The sequence below is a fragment of the Corticium candelabrum genome, chromosome 3 (assembly GCF_963422355.1).
Source record: "Corticium candelabrum chromosome 3, ooCorCand1.1, whole genome shotgun sequence".
In the NCBI taxonomy this organism is placed as follows: domain Eukaryota; kingdom Metazoa; phylum Porifera; class Homoscleromorpha; order Homosclerophorida; family Plakinidae; genus Corticium; species Corticium candelabrum.
The window spans coordinates 9323846-9338845 of NC_085087.1; the positions used below are offsets into that span (position 1 = coordinate 9323846).

The window sequence follows — 15000 nt, forward strand, 5'->3', positions numbered from 1 at the left end:
TGTTTCTAAATAAGATAATAGAGTTTGTCAACATTACACCACCTCTTTATATTCTTTCACATAAAACTCACCTTCAATTCATCTTCCACTTCCTATACCTTAAGGTAGGTAACCAGCCTAACATATTGGAAGCGATCTCGTTGATCAGTCGACACTTTCGTCAGACGATGTGGATGAGAGAGACCCAAATTCTGACCGAATCCTCTGGCTCATATTACATTCTGTTGCACCCCCAAAAGGGGACCCGGCTGAACCTGAAAGCCGATGCCACCCTGCCTATGTTCTTACCCATGCTGAGTTATGCCTGTACCCTAAATTTTAGCCTCACGCATGATCCGGTCTAACCTGCTATCAAACTTATACATACAAACACCGCCAATTTTGGTAGTATAGATAGATATAAATACTGTAAATACAACAATACATGTATTAGCATGATGTCTGATGATGACATGAAATTCTGTTTACACCAAGTGTCACTATGATTGCTTACAGATACACACAATTGACACAAACAGACATTATGCCAATTTATGGGACTATAATGTTTATATAACGGTCACACTTATGAGCTACAATCATATTGGGAAGATGACAAGCTTCTCTTGACTGCTGCATGAATGGGATCCGGTAACAGTTCACATGCCTTCAGTAGCAGATCATCCATCTTCTTCATATCACCAACTTCCTCAGTCTTCACGTGAATAATTGCAGATAATTTGTCAGTGAGAGACGCTTTGTCATGAGACATGGCACTAATCTGAGAGAAATTAAAACCTAATCTTTCTGCAAATGAATGCCATTGATCTACACCATACTCAATAACAGCCTTCATAACTGGACTGGGAGAAAGTGGAGTTGCTGGTTTGGAAGGGAGAACAACCAGCAGGTCACCAAGACTTTCTACCACTCGTTCATTACCAACTACTTGAGTTACTGCAGTGTCTGGCCCTTTGTTCTTTGCCTTTGCTTCCTTGATTTCCTCCTCAGAGTAAACAGCAACTTGTTTCAGTTCTTTGTGTTCCTCTAAATGCTTTCTACTCAGATATTCAGTCTCATAGTCAGTGCCTGGACTGTATCTGTCTAACATATCTCTCCAAAGAGACATGACAGTGTCGAGCAGGGAAACACATTCTGCTTCTGTTGCCTTACCTCCACGACATACAAAGTCGACAGAACGAACAGGATCTACCATGGCAACCAAACATGAAACATGATTAGAAACTGTATCACCTTGTGATGTGATTAGTCCATTCCTCCACAGCTGTGCTTTCTTATCTAATGTAGTGCAAACTTTAGATTGAAACATGCCAAATGCAGATGGACTGAAGATGGTCGTCTGACTTCTGCACACTTGACGTCGACCGACATACACGTTCATACTTTTGTCTCTCTTCCACACGACAGACAGATCCTTATGAGGCAAGAGAGCTGGAAACATGTACAAACTTTCTTCTCCAGCTGTATGTGTACGCTTCCTGTCTTGCCCGCCTGAACGAAGAAATTTCTCTACACGTCCTAATGCGCCATCCGCAACTTGTAGGAGTACATTACAAAATGTATTGAATGATCCAGGACCTTGTGTACGAAGAACACGTAAAATGTCCATAGCCAGATCTGATTCTGCCTTTTCCGACTTTGCAAACTCTTCTTCTTCTTTTTCGCGAAGAAGACCCGCGCTGTACAGCAAAGAAGAAAGCCGATTGCGACGAGGAAACAAGTTCTCAGCAACTTCCACAAAGTGGGGCCTCAGCTTAATCTCCCATTCAGGGTCTCTTTCTAACGTTTGTCTTTCAGCCATGATATCTAGCAAGCGCTATGAAAAACTCAACGCAAATTGCCTAAACTCGCCGCCCCGCCCTGGCCAAAGTTTCTTCTCCCTCCCCTGCCGTTCCCCGTATGTCACTCTGGAGCGGGAAATTATCTCTACCGATGATCGACAATTCGGGGAATGACGAGAGCGGAGTGTCTGGGTCGAATCAGGAGCTAGTGGTCGAATCCATAGTAAGCGTAGGGATCACGGAGGCGGGAAATGGCCCCCAATCACTAGAATAGCTGTAGGTCATCATGAAAACGAGCTACAAGTGGAAGAAAACAAGGAGTTCCAATATAAATGGCATTTGGCATAGTGGTGCAGTAGTCGTCATGTGTGTTAGAGTAGAATATGTAGGCTATCACGGGAATGGACATCTACACCTCAAGCATTACATTATTAATTAAATTTAATGTATTAACATTTTCCCAAAATTCTTAATATAAAGAGGAAGAACGATGGACAGCAGGTGAGTTAGATCAGCAAGGTGATAGCAACATCAATAGCAACACTTTTATATTAATTAACATGTAAAAATAGCAACACTGCACAGCACTTTTGTTTCATTGTCAAACAGTTAAAACATCAACACAATTCACTAATACCAGTCAAAAAATCCAATCTCGTTCAGCTCCTTTTGCATCTCTTTCACTTGAGGTGCAGAGAGAGCAACTTCAGGCAGACGTGGTGGCCCCACATTCAACCCAATCAGCTGCATAATTGCTTTACCAGAAGCAGCAGGTCCGACCAAGTCTGCATACTTTCTGTATACGAGGATAGCAGCTTGAGAACGATACTGACAATCAAATGAACAACAGATACGTAACTAAATGTACAAAATATTTAAATATACAAAATGTGGTGTGTGATCACTTGTTCTTTCTGTGCTGTTGCCATGTCTCCTCTCTCATAAGCAGCTATCAGTCGATTGTTCAGCTTCCCAGCAAAGTTGTATGTGCTGCATACGTTAAAAACAGCAAGTATGAGTCTAGAGGGCTAACCGGGTGTCTGTCCGTTTGTCCGTCTGTCTGTCTGTCTGTACGTCTGTCTGTCTGTCTGTACATGTTTTGTCTGTCAGTCAGTTTGTCTATCTGTCTGTCTGTCATATATTTCCATTACAATGAAATTTCTATCAAACTCTAAAAGCAAACCTAAAGTCCACTACATGTCTGTCTGTCTGTCTGCCTGTCTGACCAAGACATCAATAGATCAATACTGAAGACCGTCCAGACATCACAATGTTTGATGTGTCCCTGGCTCATCCATGGAGTCAGGACATTATTGGGAGGGCTAGCAAGGGAAATGGTCATGCTGCCGCGACAAGAGAAGAAAAGAAAATGAAAAAATATTCAGAAGAGCTTGTTCCAAGAGGATATGTATCAACATGTGTTCCTCTTGTGATAGAACATTTGGGAGGTGGAGCACAAAGGCAGAGAATTTTTTGCAACATTTTTCACAACAGTCAGCAAATCCAGAAGTCAATTTTAATGCTTCCATGTTCATGTCGTATTGGAGAAAAAGATTTTCTACAATTCTGCAAAGATGCAATGCCAAAGTTATCCTTAGAAAACTTTCAAAACTGTCACCTAATCATGGTGATTTAGATAGATTATTTGATTTTGACATTCAAAGTCAAGTCCATTAGTTAATGACTTTGTTGTTTGCAAGGACTGATTTGTATTTAATTAAAAATCCTAGCATGTGTACAAGTAGAATCTGTATGAGAATAAATTATCTGTCTGTCTGTCTGTCTGTCTGTCTGTTTGTCTGTCCGTCCGTCTGCTTTGGTCACACGTTTGCATATGTAATAATCTGTCTGTCTTCCTTCATATGATCATGTCATTAGCTTACGTTCCAACACAAGCTGTTGCTCCATGAGCCAGAGCACCCAAAAGTTGCTGTAAAACAATGCCATCGTAAAATAGTCTAAAAATAACATTACAGTACGTGTAATACCTCATCTCTACCATACAACATCTGGTATGATCCATCATGTAACTGTAGACATCGTGAGAAATCAGTCAAATCAAACGATGTGAACTTCACACCACACAGATTGGGAACTTTAGTATGTGCAGCTTTCAGCACCTCCTCTGTGTTAACTAAAACAATCAGTAAAAACAAACAAGCATATAAGCAAACATGCAAACAGGGAGAAGAAAGTAAGTAGCTAAAACAATAAATAAACAAGAAACAGACGACCATAAGAACAATCAGGTCATACAGTCAACGCCAGTTGCTTCAGGATTATTGTAGAAAAAGAGAGGCAAGCGCGGAGCGCTGCTTGAGATTTCTTTGAAACATTGTACTAAACTTTCTGAGAGAGCAAATACATGTGAGTTAAGTCTGATCAATTGACAGTTGATTGTGACATTGAGACGTACTGATAGTCGCTGGCTTATGAAAGACAGGTGGTATGGTAGCTATAGCATTAGCTCCGATTGTCTCAGAGTGAGAAGCCTGTTGATACAAAAAACTGAAGACAAACTTGTGGTCATGTGTGTACCAGACCTAAATCTGTTAATTAAGGCACCTTTGCTGGTGTGTGTGTGTGTGTGTGTGTGTGTGTGTGTGTGTGTGTGTGTGTGTGTGTGTGTGTGTGTGTGTGTGTGTGTGTGTGTGTGTGTCACTGTGTGTGAGTGTCTGTGTGTGTGCACTTACTAATTCTTTAGCATCTCTCAAGCACACTGCACCAACGTGTACAATAACCGTCATCCTACACAAGCAGAATATAAAAATCTATTTATCTTGTCATGTATCAATTAGTATGCATACAAAAATAAATGTAGCTGTCAAGCCAATCACAACACAGGTGCACAGATGCCAAACAATTCAATTTGGTACATGTATACTCATCCACATTATCATATATACGCACTTAGTAATATTTCTATTTGCATTAACTATGTTGTACCTTCCAGCAACAGCTTGGATCCATTTCTCTGTGACGGCTTTACGCTCACTTATAGTCATTGTCAAGCCTTCGCCAGTTTTTCCGTTTACTACAGTGACAGGTGAAACACAGCAAGAAATAGTTATAAAGCAACAGACAAGAATGCACACACACACACACACACACACACACACACACACACACACACACACACACACACACACACACACACACACCCACACACACACACACACACACACACACACACACACACACACACACACACACACATCGCAGCATACACAATCAAATCAAGTGACTACCAAACACTGTGTTAATGCCACTCTTCAACAGATGATCCACGTACAAGTCAATGACCGGTAGATTCAAGTTTCTGTATATACACACAACGACACCCAACACCAAGAGACATCACAATGCTGCAGACAGCAAACAACACAAACATATGCATCACTCACCCACTATCAGAAAACGGCGTAAATGTAGCCGGCACTACTCCTTTCACTTTAATTTGTTTCATCTGTGCCTATAAACAAGTAAAAATTTAATTGCAATTAAATGTCTATTGCAAATTCCTATATATAATTAGTATACACTACTGCATGTCTGGACTGCAAGGCCTTGAAACATACAGCTGCAGTTTGCAGACATTTTTAATTAAAATTTTAAAATGCACTAATTTTTCACATACATAATACACAGTAAAAATTAGAAGCATACAAATGGTACGCCACTCCATGCCAGAGCCGTATATAGAGACTATAGGTAAACGGCTCTGCTTCATGCTATGCCACGCCCCACCCTGTGCAACCACTGTATTAATAAAACACTGGTCCGCAATACTGTCCCGGAGTGATAACCATGCAACCATGAAACAACTCGACAAAACAAAATGTAGCAAATTTAACCATCTGTGCCCAAATATATGCCCTTTATTGTTCTGCAAGTTTTGCCTTCTAGATACCCACAGTGTGGAAGAAATTGAAAGCTAGAAAGTGCAGTTCTATGAAGACTCTGTCGGTGGGTGTTGACATTGCAAGCAATGCATATAAATTCAACACACGATGTGTTTTCTTTTCAAGTTTCAAAAGCAGCAATAGTTGTGTGTGTGGAGTCAATTACTTTCAACTTATAATTAACTATTGTATAAAAGATGTCATTCGTTTAAAGTTAATAAACGCCTCTGTCTAAATAAGCGCCCCATGACGCTTAATTAATCAGATGATTCAGTTGATAAATTTGTTTGACGATTTGGAAATTTAGGGTACATGTACAGTACAGTACTTACCCCTTTTGTTGACGTGCGAGCTTTCTTTTTCGGTGGCGGCGACGTCACTTCCGGTTGCGACTCACGTGACAAAGTACTCCATTTTCGTGTCAGCAGACTCTCATACAATTCCCTACAGAAAGAACACTCCATTGCTTACATTTCATTTTAAAAATGATTGCAACAGTGTGACGAGTGTTGACCGGTTGGAACTGTTGATAGGTCCCGGATTCTCTCCTATTGACGCTAACTCTTGTCTCAGCTGAGAAAGTGTCAAATTAGGAATCTTAACACGCCGTCCGTCCGGAGAAGTTGCAGTAGCAACACCAGCATTATCTGCCTGGAGACGCTTAGGGGAGTAATGAGTTGCCATGTGAGCCTCGGATACCAGATTGCAGTAAACAATACGGGATACGCTAAATATTAATTTTGATTTATAACAGTTTGCTTATATATAATGTATGCTAAATACGTTTACACATGCGAGATAATAATTGCAAACTGTAAACGTTTGTTAATAATTGATATCTATAATTTACGGTCCGGCTACGCAAGGGTGCTGCTAGTGCGCATTTCAAAGCTGTAAATCTGTTGACCGTCAAGATGATGTTCGAAGACATTTTTGATGTGAAAGATATCGATCCAGAAGGAAAGAAATTCGAAAGAGGTGAAAGGGGGGTTGCATTCACTTTAGACTGAAAGTCAATCAAAATACTGAGAATGTAGCCTAGCAGTTAGGAGGGATGCAGCATGATGTATTGAAAGATGCATCTTTATTTTAATGTATTGAGAGATGCATTCCTTCAATACAAATCTAATGTACTGAGAGATGCATCCCTTCAATACAAATCTAATGTGTTGTGAGATGCATTCCTTCAATACAAATCTAATGTATTGAGAGATCCGTCCCTTCAATACAAATCTAATGTATTGAGAGATGCATCCCTTCAATACAAATCTAATGTATTGAAAGATGCATCCCTTCAATACAAATCTAATGTATTGAGAGATCCATCCCTTCAATACAAATCTAATGTATTGAGAGATACATCCCTTCAATACAATATATTGTGTATCTGCTGCAACAGACGTATTCTTCTTGTTGCAGTTTCTCGTCTTCATTGTGAGAGCGAGAGTTTTAAAATGGATCTTATTTTGGACGTGAACACTCAACTTTATGCAGTCGATGTTGGAGACAAGTTTCGACTTGTTCTCACTAACACTTTGAGGGAAGATGGTAGGAATGACACAATAATGGACAGACAAACAAACATACAGCAAACAAGTTGACAAGAGTAATCTAGTATGACATGTCTATTTTGATACTTTGTAGGAATGACAGATGATGGCGAATACAACCCGTTAGAGTCCAGCTCATCACGAGCTGACAGTTTCGAGTACATCATGTACGGCAAAGTCTACAGAATAGAGGGAGATGATAGCAGCTACGATACATCAACGTCGAGACTGTAAGTGTAAGCTACACGCTCTTGCAAGATTTCAGCACACACCACATATTCTCAATTAATTACAATAATGACGAATGTTTGCCTTGGATACTGTATTGATATCAATTAGAAGTAGTCTAATGCTAATCTCTTGATATAAATGTCTTTTGGTTCTTTGCGGGTGCACATAGACATTATTCACGTGGTGTGTTGGTTTCAAATATTTATTATTTTATCTTAGATGTCACGTGAGTACATGCACTTCATAAGTATTTGTGTATTATTGCAGGGGTGTGTATGTTTCGTTTGGTGGTCTGCTGATGCGCATACAAGGCGACGCCAATAACCTACACGGAATCGAAATTGACCAAAACATCTACTTACTAATGAAGAAGCTAGCATTTTAGTTGCCATAGTAACAACACAACAAAACATTAATCTCGGAATGCAAGCCCTTCGCGTAAAAACATAATAAAGTCGAGAAGTTTGTCTTTACGTTCTGGCCACAAACTGAGCCTCCACTCTGTTGTAACGTTGCAATTGTATGGCTGTGTGAAGACAACATGCTTGCCAAAATTAGGCTTGAATTGTTCTTCTCCATGAATCATCGGACGATCGTCGATCAAATAGTCGCCTTTAATGAGAGTCTTGTCCTTGCACATGATCACTCTTTTTGTCCACTCAAATCCAAGGTGTTTCTCTACCCACTGGTATTTTTCCGACACACAGTTGCGGTATTTATTGATTGGAGACGTGCATATCCAGACGCTCACATCCGGGATGTCGCGCATCCAATGCATGCACGTGACGGCGTTGGAAATCGGTCGGAGAGAGGCGAAAAATCCCGGACTCGACATGATGTCTGTGATGTTGCGTTTCAATTCGACTTTAATGCTGCCGTATTGCTCGTGAGCGTAGAACGTATTTCGCTCAGAGACAGGAATGAATGGTTCATCCGGGAACTTGGATCGGAATTGCTCTAGGAGGTAAGCCTCGAAATCACACAGCACGCCGTCCATATCAACGAGAATCTTCAAAGAAACAGAAGACGTGTGCCTCTTGGCACTCGGACTGCGACTCATAGCTCCAGCAGCCTCCAGTCCCATACGTTTAACGCACGCTATCCTATTCTACAGGTACACGTACATGACCCCATAGACTATAATCTCTAACGTTTATTCTGTTCTCCGCTTACGCTCTCCGTCAGAAACCAAGCTCTCGAACTTCTTTTCCGTAAGAACCTTTCACACCACGTTCTCATTCTACGCATGCGTACTAATCATAGAATTTCCATGACAACGTGAATCTACAACATGGCGGACGACGGCGACGACGAAGGCTTGTTGTCGGTTAGCAGGCCGGCATCGGGTCGTTCTTCCAAGATGAGCTTGAAACAGGCAACGTCAAGAATCAAACAAGAAGCTCTGAAGACCATGAGAATGTCGCGATCGAGTAGTCCTAGTGAAGATATTGATCGTCAGTCTTCTGATCCACAAAGAGAAGACTCTGAGATGGTTGATGCACTTGCACCTGAGGCGGGTGACGATACAGGTTTGACATGACACACACTGAAATAGGCTGTTTGTCCGTTGTTTGTCTGTCTGTCTGTCTGTCTGTCTGTCTGTCTGTGTGTCAATCACATATATTTGAACTTATATCTATGATACACTTGCAATACAGGGTACTATGTACTGTCCAACTACTAGTAGTGTTCATCAACTAAACTAAGCTAAAATTAAAACTCGTGTAAAACAAAATGAGGACTACACTTAAAAACTACAGTGTACAAGCAAAGCCTCCAGTACCAGCTAGTGGCTAAAGTACTGGGTGGCAAAGAGGTCACATCTGTTGCCTTCAGACAGCGAAGATAGCTTTTTAGAGATGACTCTAGCATTACACTTCTGGAGCTGAACAGAAAAGCGTTTGGACCAGAAGTCGTTCAGTCGTTCCTCTTTGTCCGATGACTTCTTTGATAATTTCTGTCTGTCTGTCTGTCTGTCTGTGTTTATCATATATTTCAAACATCAAACTATAATACATATTAGCAAAAGACAAACAGTAAAGTTCGCAAGCTACATGAAAATACACATATGTGTACACATAGCAGCCGTCTAGCTGTCTGTCTGTCTGTCTGTTTATCTGGCTGTTTGTCAAATTTTTGTCAATCTCTATGGGCTTTCTTGACTGTGTTGCTTTGTTTATAGCTCAGCCGGTTATTTCTAAGGCAAGAAAAGAGAGTTATGACGGTGGAGCAAGTGAAACAAGTGGCAGAGTTGATTACACGAGTGGTGGTTATGCTAGTGTTGAGGGAGATGACGATTCAGATGCTGACTATTATGGAGAAGGGTCTGATTCAACAGGAAGGTACGTCCACATTGTCAGTTTTGTCTGCCTGTCTGTCTGTCTGTTTGTCTGTCTGTCTGTCTGTCTGTCTGTTATTGTTATGCATACATAGAGTTAGCGATTGTTATTGGTAGAGTAAGAGTCCAAATATAACAATCTGTCCGTCTGTTTGTCTGTCTGTCTGTTTGTCTGTCTTTCTGTCTGTCTGTCTATCTGTGTGTCTATCAAACGTTTTGAGTAGTAGCCACATTGCAGCCTGGTTTACCTTTGACTATAGATTATTGTTTTTGTATGTAGTGAAACAGCTGCACATCGTCGACGACGACACAAAAGCAAAAACCTAAGAAAGAGAAGGTACACAACAGAAAGTGTGACTTCAGAACCAACTGACGATCCAGGAGCAGTTGAGAAGTCACCAGTTGTACCAGATCAGGCGCAGAATGTACACGAAGAACAGAAAGAAAGTGAAGAAGAAGCAGACAGACAAGCAGGAATATCTAGAAGAAGAACAAGAGGAAAGAGAGGTAAGAGGGCAGCTGATGAAGAAGTCGAAAGTCAAGAAGGAGATGATGAAGAAGGAGAAGCGTCACGAGAGACAATAGACATAAATCAAACGACAGAAACAACAGGTAGGACGTCTGACATAGTTTGAGGAGACTACGAGTATCAAGCACACACACATTTCTCCAATACAATAGTTTAGTGTATTGTGAGATGCATCCCTCTAATACAACAGTCTAATGTATTGTGAGATGCATCCCTCCAATACAATAGTCTAGTGTATTGTGAGATGCATCCCTCCAATACAATAGTCTAATGTATTGTGAGATGCATCCCTCCAATACAATAGCCTAGTGTATTGTGAGATGCATCCCTCCAATACAATAGTGTAGTGTATTGTGAAATGCATCCCTCCAATACAATAGTTTGATCAAGATACCCACTTCAGGGTAGCAGTTTTAAGAATGTTGACACCAACTCAATTCATTGGTTTCTCAGTCTACAAAGAACAAAGACTGAATTACACAGTAACAGCAACTAAAGTTATTCAAACAATACTAGTATCTCAACACCTACCCAGGAAATTTCCAGATCTGAAGCATTTCAGCATAAACACTATAAATACAATAATCAAAGACTAAGCAATACGTACAACAGAATCCAGAGAAAGATTGCGGCAATGATGAATAGACTGGTCTGCTGTTCTCATCTCAGAAAGCTACAAATTTATACATACAGTATGACTATGCCTACAAAGCATCATTGGACACAAGCCAACAGTTGACAAGGTGACAGCTAGACATAATCAATTCAATTTGCTTTCCTCACAGACACCAAGCATGCAGCCACTGGTTGCCAGTTATGCAGTGTTAACACTAGAACTTAGGAGGTGTTGTTGCTATGTGTTTGCTGTGAGTTTATGAGGAATGAAGGCAACTTGAGAGAACAAAAGACGTGACACTTTGAGAGCAGAGTGACACAACAAGAGCTAGAGGAGTTTACCATCTTTACTATTGTTTGAAGGGTGTAGCAGCTGTGGGTATGTTGTCATAGAAACAGGATTACTGCTGACCAATTAGTGTTACAGATGGTTTATGTTACTGTTTAAAATCTGGTCAAATAGGAGATTTGACTAGGAGGTTGAGTGTTTTTCAATTGCAATACACTATTGTGAAATGCATGCCTTCAATACAATGGTCTCTAATGTATTGATACATGCAGTTCAGTGGCTTTCAACTGTATGGGAGAGACTAAATGTATAGTGTAAAATTAAACACAAATAGAATAGCAATATACTTGAGACTAAAGGTACAGTAGCTCTAGTGTCTAAGTCTCCAAGATAGAAATTGGGAGTTATTGGGAGGACATATTGATAGGCGATTATGCCATAGTGATGTCACAATAGTTGTGATAGTTGCTTTATTTCAAACTGCGTTGACAAGTGATCACAGTGAGTGATTGAAACACTAACAGTTACTTTACGTGACACATTACAGTTGGAGTAAGAGAGCAGTTGTCAGGACAATGGTTTAGTGTATTGTGAGATGCATTCCTCCAATACAGTAGTCTAGTGTATTGAGAGATGCATCCCTCCAATACAATAGTCTAGTGTATTGTGAGATGCATTCCTTCAATACAATAGTCTAGTGTATTGTGAGGTCCAGCCCTCCAATACAATAGTCTAGTGTATTGAGAGATGCATTCCTCCAATACAATAGTCTAGTGTATTGAGAGATGCATTCCTCTAATACAGTTGTTAAATACAACATTCTTAAATAAATCATTTCTATAGAACCAATGGAGCAAAGTGAGCCATCAAATGAGGTGTCAACAGAACCAACAGAAGATACTCAACCGACTGAACCATCTGTACCTCTACCATCTGTACCTCTACCATCTGTACCTCTACCATCTGTATTTCTACCATCAGAACCATCTCCGTATGACTACGATGACTTCGTATCCCAACCAACATCGAACAACCTCCCTTCATCTCTCGTCTCTCTCCGTCACTCGTTCGGCTACGAATGCCAGCGAAGATCCAACCTCCATATTATCGATCAGAACACCGTCTTATTCATTGCAGGCAACATGGTCCAACTCCTTGACATCCACACACTCAAACAAACGTATTTGAGAAGCACAACAGGCTGCGGTATCGGCTCAATCGTCATCCACCCAAGTCATCGATACTTCGCAGTCGCCGAGAACGGAAACTTTCCACCAATCAACATCTACACGTACCCGGAATTGAGACTCCATCGGATACTAAAGAACGGGACAGAATCCACGTATTCTCACATCACGTTCAATCCAACAGGCGACAAACTGGCATCTGTAGGTAGTTACCCTGATTACATGTTGACAGTTTGGGATTGGGAGAACGAGCAGATTATTCTCCGGACGAAAGCGTTCTCGCAGGAAGTCTATCGTGTTAGTTTCTCGCCGGAGAACGAAGGGCAGCTGACGACGAGTGGAACGGGGCACATTCGGTTCTGGAAGATGGCGAACACGTTTACGGGACTGAAACTGCAGGGAGACATTGGGAAGTTTGGACGTACGGAATTGACGGATATTGCGGGGTATGTGGAGTTGCCTGACGGGAAGGTGTTGTCGGGTACGGAGTGGGGGAACATGCTGCTGTGGGATGGAGGATTGATAAAGGTGGAGATATCGAAGAAGAAGAAATCGTGTCATAATGTATGGTGAAAGGGCTGCGTGCACACGAACACACATGTGCACGCACACACGAACACACACACACACACACACACACACACACACACACACACACACACACACACACACACACACACACACACACACACAATACTTCTTAGTTGTTAATTTGTCAACATATCACTGTGTTAGGATGTGATTGAGGAAATATTTTTGCACGAGGGAGAACTCATCACTGCCGGAGCTGACGGTTTCATCAAGGTACATCATATGACATCCCAGCTAATCAGTTGACTTTCATTATTACCTACTTGCTCGGTTGTCTGTCTGTCTGTCTGTCTACGTGTTAGCAAATTGTCTTCCTAGCTAGCTGTTCTAATTCTACTGTCATTTATGTGTAGGTTTGGGATTTCGAGACTATCGATAGTGCAGATATTACTGAGGACAATTCGGTGTTTGAAATGGAGCCAATGATTGAAATAAAGGTGAGGGGTGTGTGTGTGTGTGTGTGTGTGTGTGTGTGTGTGTGTGTGTGTGTGTGTGTGTGTGTGTGTGTCTGTGTGTGTGTGTATGTGTGTGTGTATGTGTGTGTGTATGTGTGTGTGTGTGTGTGTGTGTGTGTGTGTGTGTGTGTGTGTGTGTGTGTGTGTGTGTGTGTGTGTGTGTGTGTGTGTGTGTGTGTGTGTGTGTGTGTAGTTAATGTTACGTATGTACAGGTTGGAAACGATGTTGGTGTGAAGTCGCTGGTTCGTTCAGTCAATCCAGACACGCCCAACATGTGGCTCGCTCAGGTAACAATTTACAATCTAATGTATTGTGAGATGCATCCCTCCAATACAATAGTCTAGTGTATTGTGAGATGCATCCCTCCAATACAATAGCCTAGTGTATTGTGAGATGCATCCCTCCAATACAATACGTATTCATAACAAACACGTTTTAGGACTCTAACGGAGGAATCTGGAACGTTGACATCTCAGTGTCTCACACAGTAAGCCAACACACAATCCTTTCACTCAACAAACAGTCTCCACCATTTCTCTCTTCTAGAGAAAATCTCCTGAACGTCTATTCTCATTCCATGCCGGCTCCATCAACTCCATCGCCGCGTCTCCTCTCACACACGTTGCAGCCACAGTCGGATCAGACAGCACCGTCCGACTGTTTGACTACATCAACAAGCAGCCGTTAACTCAAGAGAAATTCTCATCCGGTGCCACGTCTCTCGTGTGGGCACCACTAGAACTTGATGCTGCAGGCTCGACGCTCCTGGCCGGTTTCAGGGACGGAGTTGTGCGAGTGTTTAGTGTCGTGTCTGCCGATGGCAAGATGCCGTCGTTGGTGACATCGAGCAGCAATCTACAGTTGAAGCTTATGCATGTGTTTAAGCCTCATTCGTCTGATGTGACGGCCTTGGCTGTTGATCCAACTGCGGAGATATTAGCTTCTGGGGTGAGTAGAATGGGAATGAAATGAGAGGGATAGATGAGGTGGCAAGGAGGTGGATGAACGGTGGAGAAAAGGGTTGATAGATAGACGGAGTGATGAGGAGACAGACAGTTGGAAAGACAGAGACGATGGACACACAGACAGACGGATGGACAGATGGACAGATGGATGGACAGACAGACAGACAGACAGACTGACAGGCAGACAGACAGATGGACAGACTGACAAGATAGACAGACAGACAGACATGTAGAGGGATGGATAGATGGACAGACAGACAGACAGACAGACGGGCGAATGGACGGACGGATAGATAGACAGACAGACAGACAGATGGACAGACAGGCAGATGGATGGATGGATGGAAAGACAGACAGATAGACAGACGGGCAGACGGATAGACAGACAGACTGACAGACAGATAGACAGACAGACAGACTGACAGACAGACTGATAGACAGACAGACAGACAGACAGGCAGATGGATAGATGGACAGACAGACAGACAGCCGAACAGACGGATGGATAGATGGACAGATAGACAGACAGATTACAAGCACATAGACATCAAAACATGTTGATGAGA

The 15000-nt window shown here is 41.8% G+C and overlaps 5 protein-coding genes across 6 annotated transcripts in view; 2 read left to right on the forward strand and 3 right to left on the reverse strand.

Annotated features, from left to right (window-relative positions):
- Nucleotides 1–341: 341 nt before the first annotated feature.
- Nucleotides 342–1868, reverse strand: LOC134177134 (uncharacterized). The gene has a single exon (XM_062643870.1). The coding sequence runs from the start codon at nt 1799–1801 to the stop codon at nt 566–568; it is 1236 nt and encodes a 411-aa protein (XP_062499854.1). The 5' UTR covers nt 1802–1868; the 3' UTR covers nt 342–565.
- A 447-nt stretch (nt 1869–2315) lies between these two features.
- On the reverse strand, nt 2316–6372 carry LOC134176944 (N-acetylneuraminate lyase B-like). Its single transcript, XM_062643632.1, has 12 exons — nt 6198–6372; nt 6016–6127; nt 5186–5253; nt 5030–5100; nt 4728–4815; nt 4475–4529; nt 4198–4273; nt 4038–4130; nt 3770–3915; nt 3665–3711; nt 2687–2771; nt 2316–2609 (listed from the first exon to the last, which is right to left on the reverse strand). The coding sequence occupies exons 1-12, from the start codon at nt 6365–6367 to the stop codon at nt 2412–2414; spliced, it is 1209 nt and encodes a 402-aa protein (XP_062499616.1). The 5' UTR covers nt 6368–6372; the 3' UTR covers nt 2316–2411.
- A 156-nt stretch (nt 6373–6528) lies between these two features.
- On the forward strand, nt 6529–7871 carry LOC134177813 (DNA-directed RNA polymerases I, II, and III subunit RPABC3-like; the record flags this gene model as incomplete). The annotated part of the gene is made up of 4 exons (XM_062644594.1): nt 6529–6661; nt 7103–7231; nt 7328–7463; nt 7732–7871. Coding segments are annotated over 4 exons (516 nt in total), but the record flags the coding sequence as incomplete, so codon positions are not given.
- Nucleotides 7786–8767, reverse strand: LOC134176677 (5'(3')-deoxyribonucleotidase, cytosolic type-like). Its single transcript, XM_062643336.1, has 2 exons — nt 8638–8767; nt 7786–8572 (listed from the first exon to the last, which is right to left on the reverse strand). The coding sequence occupies exons 1-2, from the start codon at nt 8710–8712 to the stop codon at nt 7877–7879; spliced, it is 771 nt and encodes a 256-aa protein (XP_062499320.1). The 5' UTR covers nt 8713–8767; the 3' UTR covers nt 7786–7876.
- The window catches only part of LOC134176673 (cilia- and flagella-associated protein 44-like), a 15241-nt gene continuing 8989 nt past the window's right edge, over nt 8749–15000 (forward strand). Inside the window, exons 1-9 of one of the 2 annotated variants that reach the window (XM_062643330.1) lie at nt 8749–8993; nt 9647–9806; nt 10083–10414; nt 12079–12986; nt 13158–13226; nt 13367–13450; nt 13682–13756; nt 13909–13956; nt 14016–14417. In XM_062643330.1, coding sequence (XP_062499314.1) covers nt 8756–8993; nt 9647–9806; nt 10083–10414; nt 12079–12986; nt 13158–13226; nt 13367–13450; nt 13682–13756; nt 13909–13956; nt 14016–14417 — 2316 coding nt within the window. In that variant the 5' untranslated portion in view covers nt 8749–8755. Of the gene's footprint in view, nt 8994–9646; nt 9807–10082; nt 10415–11207; nt 11326–12078; nt 12987–13157; nt 13227–13366; nt 13451–13681; nt 13757–13908; nt 13957–14015; nt 14418–15000 lie in introns of those variants that run through there. The other variant, XM_062643331.1, reaches the window with a different exon arrangement.

What these genes read in the sequence shown, in the direction of transcription:
- LOC134176944 (XM_062643632.1), bottom strand. Translation starts at nt 6,367, where the DNA reads ATGGCAACTCATTACTCCCCTAAGCGTCTCCAGGCAGATAATGCTGGT. An exon ending in TGTTGTATGGTAGAGATGAG is followed by an intron (nt 3,712 to 3,769) that starts GTATTACACGTA and finishes ATTGTTTTACAG; the next exon opens with CAACTTTTGGGTGCTCTGGC. An exon ending in CAACAGCACAGAAAGAACAA is followed by an intron (nt 2,610 to 2,686) that starts GTGATCACACAC and finishes TTTGATTGTCAG; the next exon opens with TATCGTTCTCAAGCTGCTAT.
- LOC134177134 (XM_062643870.1), bottom strand. Translation starts at nt 1,801, where the DNA reads ATGGCTGAAAGACAAACGTTAGAAAGAGACCCTGAATGGGAGATTAAG.
- LOC134176677 (XM_062643336.1), bottom strand. Translation starts at nt 8,712, where the DNA reads ATGCGTAGAATGAGAACGTGGTGTGAAAGGTTCTTACGGAAAAGAAGT. An exon ending in CTTGGTTTCTGACGGAGAGC is followed by an intron (nt 8,573 to 8,637) that starts GTAAGCGGAGAA and finishes GTGTACCTGTAG; the next exon opens with AATAGGATAGCGTGCGTTAA.